This window comes from Mastomys coucha, unplaced genomic scaffold, assembly GCF_008632895.1.
Source record: "Mastomys coucha isolate ucsf_1 unplaced genomic scaffold, UCSF_Mcou_1 pScaffold5, whole genome shotgun sequence".
Taxonomy (NCBI): Eukaryota; Metazoa; Chordata; class Mammalia; order Rodentia; family Muridae; genus Mastomys; species Mastomys coucha.
The window spans coordinates 74,637,290-74,659,368 of NW_022196911.1; the positions used below are offsets into that span (position 1 = coordinate 74,637,290).

Genomic DNA, 22,079 nt, shown 5'->3' on the forward strand with positions numbered 1-22,079 from the left:
ATATGTGAGAAGGGAGACTGGAGAGCCTAGTGCTCAGCTCAGTGGTGCCGTCCTGATTGGCCAGGGCATGTGTCTCATCTAATATCTATCAGTTAGATATTTTGACTATTAGGCAACTGGAGGCATCGGGAGGGTGTCCAGATGGCCCTGTGCTATCCTCAGTGACTGTGACTTTGGGCAAGTGCACCTGTCTGAGTCTCAGGTCTGCAGTATGATTTACCTGATAGTCACAGAAGGGCTTGTCACCATTTGAGAGGCTTCTTTGTCACCAGAACTGCACGGTGTACGCACCTACACTCCTCTTTGAACTTGACCTCCATGGGGCCCTTTGTTATGAGTGCATGCTGCAAGTGAGGCTGCGGGGGGGGGGGTCGGGGAGAGGGGAGTCTGAGTTGCATGACTGCTAACGTCAGAGATGAAATCTGAGGTTGGTCTGCAGCATCTTAGATTTGAACTAGTCCTCCAACAATTTATACGGATGGACTAGGAGGATTCTAGAGAATGCTAGGAATCTACAGCCATACCCAGGGACTTGAGGCTAACGCTGTTTTTTGTTTTGTTTTGTTTTGTTTTGTTTTTTCAATGTGACACACAGAGAGTCACGTCCGAGCCTCAGTCTGTACCTGGCTCAGACATTTGCAGGACTGCAGTTGGCAGTGCCCTCTGGAGGCAGTAAGCGGGAAATCTCTAAATTTCCCTGTCCTGGTGCCGCCAGGTTTACAAAGGGAGTTTAGGCAGAAGGGAGGAGCTTTGCCACTTCCTAATCCTGCGGCGTTTGTGACGTCCCTTAGCCTCCAAAGCTCCGTTTCCCCACTTGCAGGAAAAGAGTCATTATGTTAGGAGTAAAGGAGACAGATGGCTCGGGAGTGAGAGGCAGAGTGAGCCGGAAGGTACTGGACCACGGCTGTCAGGAATCCTGGGACGCACGCAGGTGCCTACGCAGGGCAATGGTGGCCTCTAGCACTTCAGTCTCAAAATACTGTGACTTTATTCTGTTTTCCTCTTCGCTGGGTCCCTACAACCTCTGTCTTCTGTCCCCTCAGGATCCAGGTGCCCCACACCTCTTTCCCTCCAACTTGACTTCATACAAGTCATGCCCCTGCTCCAAAATCTTGGGTAGCTGCCCGTTACCTGTCATTACACTGAGGCTTGACCCTGCACAAAAGGAGGGCGCACCGTCTGACAATCCAGAAGGGGACTGCGCTATCCTCCCACTTTAGGGAAGAGGAGACAAAAGTCCACCATGCTTGAGTCATCGTAAGATCTCATAGCTGGCAGCGGTAAAGCAGACATTCAAAGCGGACAGTCTGGCTTACGGCCACCATCCTGGGTGCCACACTGTAGGTCCTGAATGAGATGTATCCCGTTAATAAGGACACCTGAGGCTTGCTCACCTGGCACTACCCCTGTCAGTTCACATATCAACAAAGCCCTTCTGCTTAATCAATGGATTGGCTGAACCATTTATTAATTGCATATAAAGCCACGGGTAGTATAGCGTCCTTAAGACTATGTCAAAAAAACCAGGCAGGAACTGCTTTTATCTTGTCTCACGAGGGCAGTTTGTAGAAAAGGGAGGAGCTGAGATTTGAGCCAACTCCAAATTCTACACTCTATGTACTCTTTCTCTGAGGACCTACTATGTACTGGGCTGAGAAAGAAAAAGACAGATCCAGTTGCTATGGTCAGGGAGGAAATGGCGGGGAAGGGGGGGAGGTGCAGAAGGGTGCTTATGGGAGCAACAGTTTCCTCCCTAGCTGGGGACAGTCTTGGCAAGGCAAGATGTTAGAGAGGTTTACATGGGGCGGGGGGCGGGGGGCAGGCAAGGGAGAGTAATAGGAGAATATGTTGCTGAGCCTCCTAAGGGCATGGCCTGGCTGTGGGGTCAGCAGGGGCTAAAGGGCTGCAGATGGCTTTCTTAGAGGAGGGGACCAGCAGAAACGGGACTGCCCAGGAAAGGTGGCAATAGGATGTTCCTGGAAGAGGAAGCAGCTTACAAAGGGGATTTTAGTCTGAAAGAAGTGGGAGCCCATTATTTATTTTTATTTTAAAACATAATTTTCAAATCTGTGCAAACCAAGAGCCTGTTCCTGATGGCTTTCAACTTTGTGTAAACAAGAGATTCAGAAATCTGCAGGGTGGCCAGGCATGTGTTTTAGAGACAAAGGGTAAGTGTGGGACCATCTAGGTGACCCACAAGGAGTTTAGAGCAAAGGGTTTCAGGGTGCTTAAAACAAAACAAAACAAACCACTCCTCGCTCACTCCTTACACTGTACTTGGGCCTGGGGGGTTCATTTGCTGAAATATTAGCCAGAAGGGTCCCTGAGGGCTGCAGCCCTACTTCACCTGCAACCAGGAAGAAAGGGCAAAACATTTCCTGAGAACAGTCTAGTGAAGCAGAGGTTGAGGTGGCCCTAGGGCTGTTGCGTGGCCTTGAGCAGGACCCTCATTTTTCTGATCCTCCAGCTTCTGCCGCTTAAAGCAGAGGTAGTAAAGAATTGCCTTCTTGGTTGGATTTCGTTAGGGGGTGAGGAAGTAACCCGGTGCAACGGGAGTCTGGGTCTCCATCCCCAATGTCCCTGCGAGAGGAATACACAAACTTGTGCCGTCCCGCTTGTCCTGAGCCACTAGGAGCCGGAGTCCTGCTTGCAGCAGGAAGGCGGGCGCTACGGGGGCGGGCGCTGAGGGGTTTTGCTGCGATAAAAGGACAGCGCCAGCGAGGAGCGCTAGCCCAGCTATGCGCGAGGGGCTGAGCAGCGCTTGCGACGCCGCCCGGCCGCGGCTCTGTCGCATCTTGCGCAGGATATTCGGCCCGAAGGTCGCCAGTCGTGTGGGCCCAGCCAGGTACAGCACGCGGGAACCTGGGGAGGCGCCGGGGTGACCCAACTGGGACCCGAGAGAGAACGGACAGGGAGCCCACGCGGACCGCCCATTGGGGGTTTCTGCACCAGGGAACTTGTGCTCTGTGCTGCTTTGAGACAGGTTCTGGCTATATCGATTAGTTGGCATCAAACCTGGAAATCCTCCTGCCTCAGCTTCTCAAATGCTGAGATTACAGGCGTGTGCCACTGCTTAAAGTTGTTGTTGTTGTTGAGGGGTGGAGGGGGTGGGGGGCAGTACTGGGAACTGAACTGCATTTAAGCAAGTGCTCTTTCACTGAGCCACACTCCCCTCTCCCACCTTTCTCCTCTCCCTCCTTAATGCGCTCTAAACAAACAAGGTTAAGAAGACAAAGATGATCTTTTACAATAAGACATTCTCCCTTTCACAAGAGAGGTGGTGGGCTGGCTGGTAGCAGTGCCATCCCAGGACTAAAGACCCTCAGTAAGCCCCTGCTGTGGATTCAGCGCTCACCCCTCAGTACCCAGTTCTGGGACACCTGAGCAAGCCACACAGTTCCCTTTGTCCAAAAGTCCATAAAGGTCCTTCATCCCCCCATGGTCCAGTCAGGTCTCAGACAGCTGTGGGTTTAGAACTGCAGTAATTTGGAACCAACAGTCAGAGCCTTAAAGTGCTCACCTGATATCAGGTGCCTAGATCCCCTTTAACAGGTGGCAGAAGAAATCTGCTAGCTGGACATAATAGCTGGGGTAAAGCTCTATTTATCGTTGTGGGTTCCTCCCCCCCTTAATCTGGATTATAGCAGTTCTTGAAAAATTATAAAAATTCCAATTATAACAAAAAAATCAATATGCTTAAAAGTTAAAAAGAAAGAGATTTAAATAGCCCATGGCTTATCACCTCGTGCTAATCACTGTGGACCTCTGCTGGCATTTCCCCAGTTGCTTTCAGGCCTGCTGGAGCCTGCATGCATTCACGCACGAGCACACATTGCATGCGTGCACTAAGACTGTCATCATAGCGTCAGAGTCATCCAGGCTGAGGCATTAGGCATGACCTCAGGCTGTGGACCCTGAGGCCAGCATAACTGTGGCTCGTGTCAGCAGTGAGATTGTAGACAGCGTTTAAAACGTGTTGGTGTTTAGGGGAAGCACTAAAGTAGCCGGTGACATTGTCTTTAAGTCTATTATGATAGCCCAGAGGATGTTTCTGATCTAATTCTATCTGTTCGCCCCCCACCCCAAATGTGATGCCCAAGATGGGCAGGTATGAAGGAGGATCAAATCTTGGTTTCCTTTTTTCCCCCCTCCTTCTGGTGAGGCTTACCAGTCCATATCGGAGGAATACGTTAAAGAAAACATTATTCAGATGGGTGTGGTGGTACATGCCTGTAATCCCAGCATTCGGGACGTAATGGCAAAGAGTTCAAGGACACTGTCAGCTGTATAGTGAGTTCAAAGGCAGTGGGAGGTCATGAAACCCTGTCACAAGCAAGAAGGAGAGAATTGTTCAATGACTTTGTTGGCTTGCTTTGGTGGCAGTGGTGTGGTGGGGTTGTTGGTTTGCTTTGTTGTTTGAGACAGCCCGCTCACTACACAGCCCAGGCTAAGCAATTCTCCTGCCTCGCCTTCTGACTGCTGGGGTTTCAGACACCAGTCAGCGTATCCCTCTTTAGTGATACCTGCTAACATACCACCAAGAGGACTTCACCCAGGACTGCCCCTCAGCTGAGTCTTGTAGCAGAGGGAGAGACGGGGTCCCACCCAGACTCAGCAGGGTAAAGGCAAGTTGTAGTCAAAGGTAAAGAAGATTCGCACTGAACTAACCTAACGGGAGTCTTGCTGACGGTCAAACCTCACTCGGGGACGAGGGACCAGGGAACGAGTTATCACTGAAACACAAAGCAGGGTCATTGCTAAAACTCGAGTTTGGGGTTTTGTTTTAGATTTATTTATTTTATGTGTATGAATGTTTTGTCGGACTGTATGGGTGTATAGCCATGGCTGTCCTGGAACTCTGTAGACCAGGCTAGCCTCAAACATAGAGCTCAGCTTGCCTCTGCCTCCTAAGTGCTGAGATTAAAAGGATACACTACCATAGCTGGCTTTATAACACACACACACACACACACACACACACACACACATATAAAACTTTTCCCTCTACTAATTATTTTAATTTTATTTTTATCTTATTTTCAAGACAGGTAACATATAACCCAGGCTAGCTTTGAATTCCCTATTTAACGGAGGATGACCTTGAACTCCTGATCCTCCTGCCTCAACTTTCCAGGTGTTAGAATCACGAATGTGTGTCCTCTGTACCCGCCTTTGTTCCTTTCACTCTTTACAAGATAAATACCTGGAGTGGCCAAGCACTGGGGTTTGAACCTGGAATCTCTGCACTCAAGAAGCTCTGGCAAATGGTTGGAGGCCAGTGTGGTGTACAGAGTAAACAAACTAAACTAAGGCTTTTGGGCGCTTTGTAGGTTCTCTTGGAGCCCAAACTGGCTTTGAGCTTCCTTTGTAGTTGAGGTTGGCCTCGAACTCCTGTCACAACCTGCCAGATGCTGGGATTCCAGGCATGTATTTAAAATGCCCAGCTTGAACTAAGAGTTTAAATAAAAGAGATGAGCTGGGCCAGGTGATGTATGCTTTTAATTCCAGCACTCAGGAGCCACAGGCAGGTGGATCTCTTTGAGTTCAGAGCCAGCCTGGTCTACCTAGAAAGTTCTCACGTCTCAAACATACAATATTCACCAAGATGAAAACCGAAAATATATAAGATAAAGTTTGCTAAGCCAAGTAGTCATCGAGTGGTGGACCCTGCTGGCCCGGGATGGCTAAGCTGTTGGAGCTTTTGCTCTTGGCCCTCTGAGGCAGGCATCTCCCCAGAGCTTGTGTGTGTGCCTCTATGTCTGAGTAGTTTTAGCTGGCTTCCTTCATATCACTTTGGCTTTGGGTGGTCAAAGCAAAGGTGAAGACGGAAGTGGGACAAGATTCTCTAAGACTGGCTCCCTCATCCTCCCTGACTGGAAGCTGGGAACAAGTCATTGCCACCTCTAGCCCTCAGTACCCCATCTGCCAGATGGGGACTCACAGAGATCCCGATCCCCTCCATGGCCAGACTCCATCTCACGGTGACTGTTTCCTTTCACAGCCCAACAATACAGGATGACCCCAAGAGTCACAGACCTGCCACTCACCAAAATGGTTCCCCACAGCTCCTCACCAAGACTGCACAGGTCAGTGGCTTGGTCACACAGTGTGGGAAGCCCTTCATTCTTCTCCTTGGTAGATTCAGGCTAAACAGCCCTTCAGAGGCTGGGCGGGAAGGCACAGGAAGCCAAGGGCTGGGGAGTGAATGAAGCACCCCAGACTTGGGGTAGAGAGCGAGTCAGGGAGGTTGCAAACAGTAGGACAGTCTTGATGCTCAGCAATTGAGGTCCCCAGGGTGCGCTGGTACCCAGGTAACTTGCCTGGTGGTTGACAGAATGGGTTGGGGTAGTGCCTTAGTTAAGGCTCCTTTGCTGTCAAGAGACACCATGACCAAGGCGATTCTTGTAAAGGACTACATTTAATTAGGGCTAGTTTACAAGTTCAGAGGTTCAGTCCATTATCATCAAGGTGGGAGCATGGCAGCATCCAGACAGGCATGGTGCTAGAGGAGCTGAGAGTTCTACATCTTCATCTGAGGGCAAACTGGAGAAGACTATCTCTTCCAGGCAGCTAGGAGAAGGATCTCAAAGCCCACCCCCAAAGTGACACACTTCCTCCAACAAGGCCACATCTATTAGCAGTATCATTCCCTAGGGGCCAAGCACATTCAAACCACCACAGGTAGTTTTAGAACATTCTCAGAATCAAGGAGGAACGATTTCCCAGAATGGTTTCAGACTCAGCTGCCGAGTCCCTAGTCTCAGCCCCTGGCCTTTGGCCATGGATCCCATCTTCCTGAAGCCCTTTCCATCCTAAGGACTGTAGAGAGGTGGCAGAGAGAAGGATCAGGAAAGGTGTCCCTGGGGGAGGAAGACAGTGGAGTATCTGTTAACGTCCCGGCTCTGTCCTTGGCAGTCCCAGCCACGGCATCTGCCCTCCCATCAGACTTGAATTCCCCTTATGAGCCAGCACTGGCCAGGCCTTGGTAAGGACAGAAACCTGGCCTTGGTCCAGCCACCTGCAGTACTCAGCTGGCACTGGCCCAACTTCTGAGAAGGGTGGAGGACCAAGGACTGGCCCCTTGCCTCATGTGCCCACACAGAGGCCCAGGGGGGATGCTTGTATGGTTGTTGGGGCTACAGGCATCTGGAAAACTCAAGTGTTTACCCATATTAGAATGTTCCAGAATCCCTGGACAAACTGCACGTGACTCCATCAACCGGTCCACAGTATGTGAGGATCAAAAACTGGGGCAGCGGAGAGATTTTGCATGACACCCTTCACCACAAGGCCACATCGGTAAGAAGTCTGGGGCTGGGGAGCACCTTCTTTGTCCCAACTAGGCCATCATAGAGGCTCTTTGTGGGTCTATCGCATATTTCTTGGACTTACTAGATAGCCATCTTCTCCGACAAAAGATGTTGGGAAGTCTGTCTTCATAAATTATAGCAGGAAGTGGGAGAGGCAAGATTCCTGTTAATGACCGGGCTAGACAGCAGATAACCTAAGAGGTCAGGCAGAAGGCTACAGAAACCAGTTACTGTTTTCTTAGGTTTCAAGAGTATCTGAGAATTGTCTATTAGAATTGCCCAAAGCTGGACTGAACTGGCAGAGGAAGCCTCCTATCTCTGTAAGGACAGCGAGGTAACAGCGGTTTAAGCAGCCAGTGAATGAAACTAATCATCCTTTCAGGTCCCTTTCTGCCTTTAAGTTCCTTATTCTGACTTTAGAATCCATGCTATGAAGCTGAGCAGTGAACACCTTTGATCCCAACATTTGGAGGAGACAAACAGATGTCCATGAATTCGAGGCCAGCCTGGGCTACATAGTGAGTTCAGGGACAAGCCAGAGCTTACACTGTGAGACCTTGTCTCAAAACAACAATAATAACAACAAAACATAAAACAAGCCAAGTGTGGCACATGCCTTTAATCTCAGGAGGCAGAGGCAGAGGCAGAGGCAGAGGCAGAGGCAGAGGCAGAGGCAGAGGCAGAGCAGAGGCAGAGGCAGGTGGATCTCTGTGAGTTCGAGGCCAGTCTGGTCTACAAAGGAGACCAGGACAGCCAGGGTTCTGAGAAACTCTGTCTCAAAAAACCAAAACCAAATCAAGCCAAAAAAAAGAAAGAAAGAAAGAAAAAGAAAGAAAGAAGAAAGGAAGAATAAGAGACAGACACGGACACACACACACACAGAGAGAGAGAGAGAGAGGGAGAGGGAGAGGGAGAGAGAGAGAGAGAAAGAGGAAGAGAGAGAAGGAGAGGGAGAGAGAGAAAGAGAGAGAATAATTCATGCTGTGGCTATAAAGTAGAAAAGAACCAAAAAGCCATTGAAGGCAAGATGATTTCCTGAACCCCCAGAAACTGTGTCAGCTTGGAAGATAGAGGCAGGAGGATTAGAAGTTCATAGTGACCTGCTCTTTAGTGAGTTGGAGGCCAGCCTGGGACACAGATGATCTTGTCTCAAAACCTAACATCAAACCTCAGAAACAAAGTAAAACAGAAACAACACAGTTGACCCCTGTGGACATCTATCTTTCTGGCATTTCTTTCCAAGCCTCCCCTGACTTTGCAATAACCATCCTCTCATTCAGCTTCTCTAGGCTGACACTGGAGTCATGTTCCCTGAGGAGCTAGCTGGGTCTCTTTAGAAAGGAAAGCAGACGAGATGGCCCCTAGGAGGAAGCCATGGAGTTTTCTCAGAGGCTGTCACTGTATCTTTAGCAGACTGGAGAACAGGGACAGAGAGAAGTCAGTTCACACCCACCTGGTCTCAGGAAAGGAGAAGGAGCTAGGCTTGGAGAGAGCTTGGCTGACCCCAAAGAGCAGGAGCCTGCATAGGGTCATTGTGAGCATATCAGCTAGAGAATGGTCAGGCTTATGACTGGCTTGGGTTTGGGGGTTGCAGTGGGGGAATGGGAGTCCTACTCAACCCCTATCTCTCTTTCCAGGATTTCACTTGCAAGTCCAAATCTTGCTTGGGGTCCATCATGAACCCCAAGAGTTTGACCAGAGGACCCAGAGACAAGCCCACCCCACTGGAGGAACTTCTGCCTCAAGCCATCGAATTCATCAACCAGTATTATGGCTCCTTCAAAGAGTAAGTCTGGCTTCTGTCAGGGTGACATCCCCTCTGCCCTACACCTTGGGGCTGTCCTGTTTCCTGCTGTTCCACTCGGACCCATGAACTCTGTAGTCTCCAGACCCGCTGGGGCTCAGGGCCCAGAGCCTAAAGGACACTTAGACACTGCAAAAAAATGTCTGAAGGTTTAGAGCACAGTGTGGCTGGCTTTGGATTCTGGCTCCACCAGACCACCGCTGAGTCCTGGAGAAATCCATTGGGCCTCAACCTCCTCATCTGTAAAGTGGGCATCTTATAGCATGACTCACAAGACAGCCATGAGATGTGGTGCAAATTTAGAACAGCGTCATAGCCTAGGGGCTGTTATACAGGGACTTGGAATGGATCCTTTTATCCTGAAACAGAAGGAAGTTTAGAAACTGTCTGGTTAGTCCTCTCCTCCCACAGATGTGAGCCAGATTCCCAGAGACAACCGTGACATCATCGGGAGACCTGACTTGGTGGGGTGCTACATTTCTGGAGTGCTCGCGTCTTACCGCAGAGGCTTCCATGAGGCCAGAGCCAGACTCCTTTATTCTTTTCTTTTCTTTTCTTTTTTTTTTTTTTTAGATCTTTTTAAATTTTATGTGTATGAATACACTGTAGCTGTATAGATGGCCGTGAGTTATCATGTGTGTGGCTGCTGGGAATTGAAGTCAGGACCTCTGGCGGCCCCCCCGCTCAGCCCAATTCACTGTAGCTGTCTTCAGACTCACCAGAAGAGGGTGTCAGATCTCATTATGGATGGTTGTGAGGCACCATGTGGTTGCTGGGATGCGAACTCAGGACCTTCGGAGGAGCAGTCAGTGCTCTTACCTGCTGAGCCATCTCGCCAGCCCCAGACTCCTTTATTCTTAAGCCCACCAATCAGACTCCAAGTATCAAGTATTGTCCAGCCTGGAAGGCAATTTTTGTCATTGCCGGTTGCCAATGTTATTGTCAATGCATACACAGTTGCAATCATGGCGAGCCTGTGTGGCCTGGGTAAGAGTTGGGGTCCAGACAGCCATCTTCTGGGGTTCAAGCCCGGGCAAGTGCCTTGGTTTTCTTGCCTCAAAATATCTATTATAATATACCCACCTTGTAGGAGTTTATATGAAGATTTAATGAATTAGAGGCTACAAGAGCAAGTCCCTAAGAGCAGTGCTGGCCTGTAATGAGCTATCTTCGTATGTATTCAAGTTTTTAAACATCTGTTTACTTAGTGGAGAATGGGGTGCCTGGGTCACAGCAAGTATGTGAAGAACATTAGACAACAAAGCTGTGGGGGCCGGGCATCTCCTTCCACAGTGTGGATTCCTGGGGTTGACTGAGGTCATCAGACTTGGTGACAAATGTCTTACCTGCTCAGCCATCTCTCTGGTCCCTCATCATATGTTTTGGAGACAGCATCTCATGAAACAGTGAAGGCTGGCTTCTGCCCACAGTTGTTCTTCAGAGTGCTGGGGTGACAGGTACAGGTGATGATGCCTGATTATAGAACAATTGTTGAGTGACCAATTTACCAGCCCAGTTGTAAGAATGACTGGCTGAGACCGTGAATGTCTGCTCTGGCAGCTGGGGACAGTGTGGCAGTGTCACTTTGCGGCACAGCCTCACACAGCAGTTCCACCTGGGGCATGAGACGCAGAAGGGTATCTGGGACCCAGAGCAGAAACTGCCTGTTCTTAGGAATTCCTGTTTAACCCCTGTACAGCCCTGGATTGCAAGAGCTGGGAGGGCATTTGACAAGAGGCCTCCATCTTCCCGACCTTACCTGGGAGCTTGCAGAACACTGAGGCCTGGTCCCCTGGGCCTAGGTCAACCATCTTGGGAGGGGCTGTCTCGTGAAGGGTAGAAGCCTGTGGGAGCACTGTCTGTTCTATAAGCATGTATCTGGAGCTTGGTGGCATTGAACTTTAGTTTCCTTGATCTTCCCACTCTGCTGTGAACAAGTGGCCATTTGGGGGTCTGGGATGTTTCTAGATAGGCTTCTTCTGGCCAATTTTTGTTTTTGTTTGTTTGTTTTATTTTGTTGTTTTTTTTCAAGACAGGGTTTCTCTGTGTATCCCTGGCTGTCCTGGAACTCACTCTGTAGACCAGGCTGGCCTCGAACTCAGAAATCCGCCTGCTTCTGCCTCCCAAGTGCTGGGATTAAAGGCATGTGCCACCGCCGCCTGGCCAAATACTTTTTAGATTTCTTTTTAAAAGTCTGTTTATTTATTATACGTAAGTACACTGTAGCTGTCTTCAGACACCCCAGAAGAGGGCATCAGATCTCATTACGGATGGTTATGAGCCACCATGTGGTTGCTGGGATTTGAACTCAAGACCTTCAGAAGAGCAGTCAGTGCTCTTACCCGCTGAGCCATCTCTCCAGCCCAATCTGGCCAGTTTTTTATTTGACACCATGCACATGAAAAACTCCGAGTTACTGGGTTAGCTGTTAGCCAGGTGTGGTCAACACTGCTCTCTAGAGACAAACGAGCAGATCTTGGGAGGAGCTAGGGCTTGTTGAAGACGAACATTTGGAGCTGCTGGTGCTGGAGACCCTGGCTGTTAGCCTTAGGACCCTGGTGTGCAGCCCTTTGGCCCTTCAGGATCCTCACTCTTTACGGAGTTGGGATACCCAGCTGACATTTCAAAAACAGCTGGGTAGGTCTTAGTAAACCCTGGAAGGCTAACAGGGCTATGCCCAGTGTCTGGGCAAATGCTTTTGCTTTTCATTGTCCACAGTTACAAGTCCATATCTCTGTCCCTAAGAGGTTGTGACATGGGAGTGATGAGCAATAGCAAGTCCCAGCAACCGTGGGCTTCCAGCAGAGTGGGCTCAGATATCTACATATGCAGAGCATCAGGACCTTTTGAGCTTTTCTGACTTTCTGAGAGTGATCATCCAATCCAGATGCTGATACAAAAGCCACTCCTTTTCAGAGCTAAGATATACCACGCATTCCCACTCTTGGGTAAACGGCACCAAGTTTTCATCTTTCTCCTTTACACAGTGTTGCCATAACCATGGACACTGCTGTTTTCGTGTGTGGGTACAGAGTGGGGGGTACTTCTAGAATCTTCCTCTGATGATGAAGGACACTACCTCACCCAGAAGTTCCCCCTCCCAGGGATCACAGAAGACAAACATTGCCGAATGTTTTGTCTTCAAGTCTTTCTGTCCTCAAAAAGGAGTTGCCAAGACCCTCTGCCTGTCCCAAAGGCTGTTTCATTCCACACCCTCCTGCTGACCTTATCCCAAGTTCATTCTTTAAATAATTTTGTTTGTTGGCCATTTCGAAAGCCTCTGGTGGTGCTGGCTGGAAATCTCAAGGTTGCTGTGGTGTGTGTGTGTTTCAAAGTCTTTGCGACCAGGCGCGTCTCCCTTGAAATTATTTTGAAGTATGCTTAAATCGGTGAGTGTAGCTCCGTTAGGTGGGCTCTAGGGTCCTTCAAGCTGAGTCCTGACCTCAGGTCTTGTCTGGGCCTGCCTTGCTTTTTCAGGAGCCCTCAAAGCTTGCAGTCTCCCCTTGGGTGGAAGGTGGGAGGTGCTACCCACCGCAGACAGTTTGGAGCCTGGGGCTGGCAGCGAGACCACTGGCTTTGTGTCCTCTCTTTGTTACTATGCTTGTGTTCTTGAGCCTGGTACTGTACACTCTTAGTGTGTACTGTACAAACTTAGAGTTTAAGACTGCCGAGTAAACACAGCAGTGCCTCCTAAGTTACTTGTGATGGCATGCAACTGCAATCTCAGGTATTTGAGAGAAGGACAACAGAGGGTTGGAAGTTCTAGGCTAGAAAGACTTTGTCATGACTACAACTGGCAGGGTCCAGTGTAGGAGCGGAACTGTGCTTCTTTTCCAACAGGACTAAGAACCTCAAGACGGAGATGGGAGAGTATTAAAAACTCGGCCCATAGTAAGCTAAGAGTGGGTCACAAAGCCAGCCCTACAGAGGACAATGTCCCAAGGGGCACAATTTGCCCTTCTGGTGTCCAAAATCAGTTCTTACTTTCTGGGGATTGAATTAATCCCCATGTAAGGTCTTGCTATTGTTGGTCTTCCTGACAATTTCCTGTCCCCCAGGGCAAAAATAGAGGAACATCTGGCCAGGCTGGAAGCTGTAACAAAGGAGATAGAAACAACAGGAACCTACCAGCTCACTCTGGATGAGCTCATCTTTGCCACCAAGATGGCCTGGAGGAACGCCCCTCGCTGCATAGGCAGGATCCAGTGGTCCAACCTGCAGGTGAGGCTTATGGGCAGGGCAGAAGGAACAGCAAGGGTGGGCAGGCCCTGAGACAGAGCAAGTGGCCAGGGCTCTGCAGATTACGGCAAACCCTGAGGTGGGGTATCCTAGACCCCCTTCTAGGAGTCTGGAATCTTATGTTAGCATCAGGGTCTCTAGATGACCCTCATGTAAAACGTGGGGCACCACACGCCATCATGAGACAACCAGCAACCTTGGATGTCTTATTCCTGAGGCGTTGGTGCTTCAAATGTTTGCCACCAGTGTTTGTGTTCCTGGCCCTAGAGAGCATTTTATTTATCCTGGCCTCCTGGGCCATTGTCTCCTTGGAGGGTCATTTGGGCGGGGGTTGGCAGTTGGGGGTTGGGTCCTATTGAGTGCACTTGGACTGAGAAAGCCTCAATGGTGGTATTCCCATGGCGAAGATCTAGGCTGGGGCTGTGGGGACCTTACCTTTTAGTTCTTTAAAGCCAGACCCTTTTGATAATTTAGTTTTACTGAGGCCTTCTGAAGGGGATTCTCTGATCCCCTGTCTCAGGAGCAGAGGGAGTAGGGCAGCTTAGAGGCAGGCACGGGGATGCAGAGAGGGTGGAGGAGGGTGTGACCCTGTGAGTGAAATGCCCTCTGCCCCCAAGGACTTTCAGTCAGCCCTAAGCCTCTGTCCTCACAGTCTTCCATGGTGTGGTCTGGGTGTGCCCTGTGCAGGTCTTCGATGCCCGGAACTGTAGAACAGCACAGGAAATGTTCGAGCACATCTGCAGACATGTGCTTTATGCCACCAACAACGGCAACATCAGGTGAGGCATCTTTTCCAGCTGTGCTGGGCCCAACTGACTATACTCAGGCAGAAGAGGCTGGAGGGCATAGGAGAGGGCCTCTGGCTCCAGGAGAAACTAAGGAGGGAGAAAAGAATAAGGCTTAGCTTCTCCGGGACGGGGAATGGTAAGAGCAGCTTCCGCCCCATTAGCCTCTGTTATAGGCCCAGCTCTTCCCCAGTCCCTTTCTAAGTTAGAACCATAGGGCTATTACATCCTTAGGAAGCCACTTCTAGCAGGCAATGGTGACACATGCCTGTTATCCAAGCACTTGGAAAGGTGGAAGCAGAAGGATCAAGAGTTCAAAGCCATCCTTGGCTACATAGCACGTTCAAGGCCAGCCTGGCCTCTGTGTGTTCCTGCCTTAAATACAAAATAAAACCAAAACAAAGAAAACAGTTTTCTTAGTTGGGCATGGTGGTACATAACAGCAGTTTCAGCAGTGGATAGGCTGAAGCAGGAGGATTGCCATGAGTTCCAGACCAGTCTGGGTCACATTGACAGACCTTGCCTTGTTTCAAAAAGAATCTACTCAGGAGGCAGAGGGAGGTGGATCTCTGTGAGTTCAAGGCTAGCCTAGTCTATATAGCTAGTGGTCAGTCTGTCATTCACTGTCGTGCAAAAAATTCTTGGTGCACACCTAATGTGGATTCAGCACAGGACTAGGCCAGAGGTCAGGGAAAAGGAGGTGACAGGGTGGGATACAGAGGTGACTGAGACCCTAGAATGCAGCTCCATCCAGCTGCAAACCTATGATGCATAGCAGCCAAGAGTGAGAAGAAAAGGATCCAGCAATGAAAGCAGGGGGTGTGGAAGAGACATGAGGCTTCCCAGAGCGGTGGGCCCCTTGTTGGTCTTGATGGTTAGGGAGAAGCTGGCAGGAGGAGGGGGCAGGTGATTTCAGGATGATTGGGGTGCAGGGAAGAGTGGAGGGAGGCTGGCTGGGAACTCCTGCCTCACTCACCCCAATCAGGGACAGCGAGTAAACTACTATGTCACTGTTTTGGAAGGTCGGCCATCACCGTGTTCCCCCAGCGGAGCGATGGGAAGCATGACTTCAGGCTCTGGAATTCACAGCTCATCCGGTACGCCGGCTACCAGATGCCCGATGGCACCATCAGAGGGGATCCTGCCACCTTGGAGTTCACCCAGGTACTGATCTAGCCTCTGATAGGTCCCTGTGGTCAGGGGACCCTGAGCAAATGCGGGGCTTGGGCTTGCAGACTTACTGGGCTCCTCTATCCCTCAGTTGTGCATCGACCTGGGCTGGAAGCCCCGCTATGGCCGCTTTGATGTGCTGCCTCTGGTGCTGCAGGCTGACGGTCAAGACCCAGAGGTCTTTGAAATCCCTCCTGATCTTGTGTTGGAGGTGACCATGGAGCATCCCAAGTAAGTCACCAAGGGTTCTGGTTATGTGCATGCAAGCCCCGTCTCGGGCAGTACCCACAGGACAGATGTTGCAAGGCCTTTTTTTTTTTTTTTTTTAAATTCTTTGCCAATTCTAGTTTTTTTTTTTTTTTTCAAGACAGGGTTTCTCTGTGTAGCCTTGGCTGTCCTGGAACTCACTCTGTAGACCAGGCTGGCCTCGAACTCAGAAATCCACCTGCCTCTGCCTCCCAAGTGCTGGGATTAAAGGCGTGCGCCACCACCGCCCGGCGCCAATTCTAGTTTTTACTTTTTTAAAAAAAAGATTTATTTATTTATTTCATGTATATGAGTACACACTGTAGCTGTACAGATAGTTGTGAGCCCTTCATCTGGTTGTTGGGAATTGACTTTTGGACCTCTGCTCACTCCAGTCAACCCCACTCACTCCGGTCGGCCCCACTCTCGCTCCAGCCCAAAGATTTATTTATTATTATAAATAAGTACATTGTAGTTGTCTTCAGATGCACCAGAAGAGGATGTCAGATCTCATTATGGATGGTTGTGAGCCACCATGTGGTGCTGGGATTTGAACTCAGGACCTCCGGAAGAGCAGTTGGTGCTCTTAACCGCTGAGCCATCTCACCAGCCCCTGGAAGGCCTCTTTGACTTCAGCAGCAGCTCTGGCCTTTCCTCTCCAGCCTCAGCCTTGTGTGGAGCTGCTGATGGTTACCGAGGGAACAGCAGCCTAGCAAACAGGGTCCTGGGAGAGTGGAAGGCAGTGACTTAAGGGGAGTCCTTGAGCTTCTGTCTGAGCAGAACCACGCTTTTTGCTTGCCTCCCAACACTTCTTAAATTTTTTTCTTTCATTTATTTAGTGTATGTGCACAGGTGTGTATGTGAATGTGTGTGCGCACAGGTGTGCACCTGTGTGTGATTGTATGTGTGCATAGGTGTACATGTTTGTGTGTGTGTGTGTGTGTGTATGATATGTGAGGTATATGTGGTATGTTTATGATCATGTGTATGTTGTGTGTATGGTATGTGTGGTGTATGTGTGTGTTTATGTTTGTAAGTGTGGTGTGTTTATATGTTTGTGTGCGTGATGTGTGTGGTTATGTGTGTGTACATGGTATGTATGGTATGTGTGTGTGTGTTGTTTGTATAGTGTGTGTGGTGTATGTTTATTTTTGTAAGTGTGGTATGCTTGTATGTTTCTTTGTGTGGTGTGTGTGTGGTTATATGTGTGTGTGTATGGTGTATATGTGTGTGTATGGTATGTGGTGTGTGTGTGTATGGTGTGTGTGTGTGTGTGTGTGTGTGTGTGTGTGCGCGTGCGTGTGTGTGTGGTCAAGTTTCAGCTACAGGAGTCAGTCGATTTGCTCCTGCCTAATGGGTCCTAGGGACTGAACTCATCTTATCAGGCATGGTAGCTAGTGCCCTTGCCTGCTGAGCTATCTCAGTGGCCTCTCCCAGCTTTCCTAGGAAAAGGACAACCCTCCTGGATAGAGGAAGTGTAGGGCCAGCTGATTGAACTTCTACAAAATGCCTCCATATATGGAGATTTATTAGCTAGCAGATACTGGGCTGACAGCTCTTGTCCTTTGAACACACTGAGCTCAGTCCTAGCTCAGGACCTCTGTTCCACTTCCTCGACCTGACATGCTCTTTGCTCGGAATTTTGCAAGGCTCCAGTTTTCTCTTCAAAGGGTATTCTCTATGATATCAGTGCACCTCTGAGAAGTCTTTCCTGATCTTCAACCCCACACCACACTTCGTTTCTTATCTTCTCACTGGTGTATTTATTTACCCCTCATAGTCTATAGTCTATGTTCTATAGTCTGGATGCTGGGCTGCAACTTTGGGAATAGAATCTTACTTTTCATCTCTAAAGTGCAGGGCACATAGTAGGTGCTTAATTATAGATATTTATAGAATGTCTCACTCTCCAATGAATGATATTATGTTTGTAATCATTCCATGCATTTGTCGTTATCAGCTCTATGTCTATGATGGGGATACCGAGGCTCCGAGAGGCTAAAAGGAGCCTAGTCAGTGCTTGAAGCCCAACTGTCTGGTGCCAGAGTCCTTAGCTGCTGCATTATGCTGAAGTGTCAGCATTTAGTCTGGCATATACCTGACCCATTTGCATGAATGACTGAGTAAAGAGATGTCTGCTGTAATGAATGACCCTAGGTGTTCCCTGTTATCTCTCTTGGGGCAAGGGGGGCACTAAAACAATCTCTTCAAGAGGACTTCTCTAGGGCTAGGGCTCAGTTGATCATGATTTCTTAGCACGCTTGAAGCCCCACCTTGGATCCCCAGCACTGCATAGACTGGGTGTGGATTACACATGCCTATAATTCCAGCACTTGGGAGATAGAGTCAGGAGGATCAAAAGTTCAAGGCCATCCTCAGCTACAGAAAATCAAGTCTGGAATATGAGACCCTGTCTCAAAACAACAAAGGAAGGATTTCTTTGGCTGATCCTTTTACTGAAGTTAATTATTTTTTTGATTGGGGAGAGAGGGCAAAAAAGATGACCCTAATTATATCTGGCTCTGCCTTTTTTGCCAGGTATGAGTGGTTCCAGGAGCTCAGGCTGAAGTGGTATGCACTGCCTGCAGTGGCCAACATGCTACTGGAAGTGGGTGGCCTTGAATTCCCAGCCTGCCCCTTCAATGGTTGGTACATGGGCACCGAGATTGGAGTTCGAGACTTCTGTGACACACAGCGCTACAACATCCTGGAGGTGATGATGGTTACCAAGCTGGGGCAGCTGGAAGATCAGGGTGGGGGACCCACTCCCATCCCCAAACTTTCTCACCTTCATCATTTGGCTTCTATAGGAAGTGGGCAGAAGGATGGGCCTGGAGACCCACACACTGGCCTCCCTCTGGAAAGACCGGGCTGTCACAGAGATCAATGTGGCTGTGCTCCATAGTTTCCAGGTATGCCAGGTGTCTTGGGGGTTGGTAGAGGTTTTGGCAAGAAAGTCACTTGATCCAATTACTTGTCTGATGCTTGATGTCCCTTTTACAACATCATTCATTCATGTGTGCGTGCATTCATGCTTGCTGGGTGCTGAGACCCAGCATTAGTGCTGGTGTAGCTCTGGGCAACTCCTTTCCTCCCAAGGCTGCCTGTTCCTGTACTTGAGCACTGTATACGGCTTGGCTTCCATTGCTCCAGGACGTCGCTTAAAGAATGCTCCTCCCGGCTGCATCTCCAGGGCCTCCTTCTCTGCCCCATCAATCCCATCACCATGCACAGCTGGGCTGGCTGCCATCTGCAAGACAGACATGACCAGCTAGCCAACAGTTCCTGCCAATCCCTGGCTCCTTCTTATTCTCCTGTTCCTGTTACAGCCAGTGAGACCCATCTCCTCACACCGCCTCTTCCTCATTCACTTGCAGCCTCCTTTCTCTTTCCATGGGTCATCTGAAATTCTTGCAGGGTTCAAAAACTCAGCAAAAAGGGATCCCACCACAGGACCTTAGCTCTTCTAAGCACATGCCATGGTGTGGGTGTGAAGGTCAGAGGACAGCTAGCAGGAATCTGTTCTCTGCTTTCAGTAGATGGGTTCTAGGGATCAAATTCAGCTTGACTGGCTTGGCAGCAAGCCCCTTTACCTCCTGAGCCATCTCACTGGCCCCCTTACTTTTCCTTTTACCCTGTATCTTCTTCTTTTAAATCACACTATGACCAGATCCTTCCCCTCTTGAAGGCTTCTGCCATTCATTTCCTTAAAGAATCCCTCCTGGGCTGGGCGGTGGTGGCGCACACCTTTAATCCCAGCACTTGGGAGGCAGAGGCAGGCGGATTTCTGAGTTCGAGGCCAGCCTGGTCTACAGAGTGAATTCCAGGACAGCCAGGGCTACACAGAGAAACCCTGTCTCGAAAAACCAAAAAAAATAAAATCCCTCCTGGACCAGGCTGCTTTGGGCAGTGCTTCTCCCTCCCCCACACTATATTCTTTCCTTCCAACTCCTTTAACTTGATTTTGTTTAAGTGGCTTCCAGCATAAGGTCATAGGTCGATGACCCCAATCTTTGTTGTTTCTTTCCTCCACTGGAAATGTGAACTGCTCAGTGCTCAGTGCTCCCTGTGGCTGGAATCGTGACTGAGTCCACTGCTACACCTCTAGTCTAGCTCATGGCGGAGAATAGGAAGTTATAGAATGGTGGACAAAACGAGGTGATCCCCCTCCACATGAGCAGGAGCTACTCATGTCTCACTGTGCTGGGTGGACACAGTAGCTGGTTCCTGTGTGCACCGAGCCTTCTTTCTGCTGTCCCACCTCAGCTTTGCTTCCGTGGTTCTGTTTCCTGTGGAACCTGGATATGTGAAGAGTCCAGGAGTCCAGACCATTGGGCAGGGTCATTCTTTCTTTCTTTTCTTTTAATTTATTTTATTTATTTATTTTATGTGTATGAGTACACTGTAGCTGTACAGATGGCCGTGACCACCATGTATGTGGCTGCTGGGAATTTAACTCAGGACCTCTGCCGGCCCCGCTCGCTCTGCCCCTCTCATGCGGACCACTTGCTCTGCCCCTCTCACGCGGACCGCTTGCTCCGGTGTAATTCATTGTAGCTGTCTTCAGACGCACCAGAAGAGGGCATCCGATCTCATTACGAGTGGTTGTGAGCCACCATGTGGTTGCTGGGATCCGAACTCAGGACCTTCAGAAGAGCAGTCAGTGCTCTTAACCACTGAGTCACCCTTCCATCCCCCTACATGGCTTTGTTGTTTGGGATCTTGATTTCTCTCTAACCCCCTTTTTTGCTTTTTATTTTGAGACAACATTACCCAGGCTGGTCTTCAATCACTTTGTTGTCTAGGCAGGCCTTAAACTCAAGTCAGCCTCTAGAGTATCTCTGCTTATAGGCCTGTATGGCTAACTGCATAAGGATTTTTAATTCCGATCTTTCCTGGACTAATGAGGGTGGCCGGATGCTCTTTTGAAGCTGGGCAGCAGCAACAAGCTACAGGCCTCAGCCAGCTGCGGCAGCCACAAGGGCTAGAAGCTGACACTACAGTGTGCTGTGTAGTCAAGCCAAGATGGTTGGAAGGCAAGGTGCTTTATCAAAAAGACTTGAGATGGAGTCTCATGTACCCCAGGCTGGCCTCGAACTCACTATTGTAACCTCTGATCTTCTCGTCTACCTCCAGCGTGTTGGGATTACAGGTGTGAGCTACCACATCTGAGTCGTTCGTTTTTTTAACATGGTACTAGGTATTGAACCTCCAGGGCTTGGTGCATGCTAGACAAGCATGCTAGGTTAGCTGAGCTGCACCCCATCACATTCGGCGTATTCTTGACTGAGGATACTTTCCTCTTGTGATGGGCCCATCAGCATGGAGCTCTATCATGAATCAAGCAGTCGCTGTATATGAGTTTTAAAGTGTGGCTTGACTAATGAGCCTGACATCAGGTGGCAGCTGCCAACCGCAGCTCATCTTTCCCTAGGAATGCCCCTCCCCTGGCCAACTTGAAACTATCTCTTAAGACTCTTTGCAGCTGTCCTGACTCCCATCTCTCCTCTGGGCCTATCCCAGCCACTAGGCTTTCCCCTCTGTCCCTCCCAAGCAGCCTTTGCTTGCCTCTATCACAAATCCCATGAAGCCTTATGAAAATGGCTGATTTCCTTCAGCCTCCCTAAGAGGTTTGCTATTGGCTGGCAATACATGGAGACCGTCTCTCCTTTGCCCCATGGCCTTTCTCAGTACCTGACAGATGGACGGGAACAGATAAGAGCCTTTGAGAGCATAGGTTGCTTCACTGTTGGTTCTCTCCTTCCACTGTGTGAATCCTGGGATGGAACTCAGTCTTGGTGACAAATATCCTTACCCACCGAGCCCTCTCCTCAGCCATAAACAAATTTCTCTTGGTTGAATGTATCTCCAGACTTTGGTGGGGCAGCTGCTTTTACTGGATCATTTCAGGCTAGCTTAGGCCTCTAGTTTTAGGATGTGGATGGCTTGTCTCCCCTACACCCAGTCCCCACTGTCCCCACAGATGACTCTGCTGGTTTTGTGTTTGCTTGTTTGGGAGACAGAATCTCTTGTAGCCCAAGCTGGCCTGGAACTCCCTACGTAGCTAAGGATGGCCTTGAACTCCCGATCCTCATCCTGCACCACCAGAATGCTAAGACAATAGATGTGCAGGGCTTCATGTGTGCCAGGCAAACACTCCACCAAGTGAGCCTCCTTTGAGTTTGTATTTTCTTAATCTGAAACAAGATGGTACGGTGTGAGCTTCCCACACTTGAGGCTCTCTGTTTGCTGGCCATGCATGGAGACATGTGCATTCCAATTTCTGGATGCCGCTCTCAGGGCACTAGTTCTCAACCTTCCCAATGCTGTGACACTCTAACAGTTCCTCATGTTCTGATGACCCCCAGCCATAAAGTTATTTTCTTTGCTACACTTGGACCTGTGTATGTTTCTGCAGCAGTCAGTGGGAAGACTAGGAGCAGGGACAGAGCCATTGCCTAGATCACCGGCTCTCCAGGGCACCACTCACTGCTCTCCTCTGCTGCCGTATCTCAGCCCATTCCA

The 22,079-nt window shown here is 49.5% G+C and overlaps 1 protein-coding gene across 2 annotated transcripts in view; it reads left to right on the plus strand.

The window, feature by feature from the left end:
* The window catches only part of Nos2 (nitric oxide synthase 2), a 42,488-nt gene that overhangs the window by 5,520 nt on the left and 14,889 nt on the right, over positions 1-22,079 (plus strand). The window contains exons 1-10 of one of the 2 annotated variants that reach the window (XM_031351054.1): positions 2,749-2,845; positions 6,002-6,086; positions 7,177-7,299; positions 8,948-9,096; positions 13,173-13,335; positions 14,041-14,132; positions 15,161-15,302; positions 15,400-15,539; positions 18,093-18,267; positions 18,365-18,466. In XM_031351054.1, coding sequence (XP_031206914.1) covers positions 8,987-9,096; positions 13,173-13,335; positions 14,041-14,132; positions 15,161-15,302; positions 15,400-15,539; positions 18,093-18,267; positions 18,365-18,466 — 924 coding nt within the window. In that variant the 5' untranslated portion in view covers positions 2,749-2,845; positions 6,002-6,086; positions 7,177-7,299; positions 8,948-8,986. Of the gene's footprint in view, positions 1-2,748; positions 2,846-6,001; positions 6,087-7,176; positions 7,300-8,947; positions 9,097-13,172; positions 13,336-14,040; positions 14,133-15,160; positions 15,303-15,399; positions 15,540-18,092; positions 18,268-18,364; positions 18,467-22,079 lie in introns of those variants that run through there. The other variant, XM_031351053.1, reaches the window with a different exon arrangement.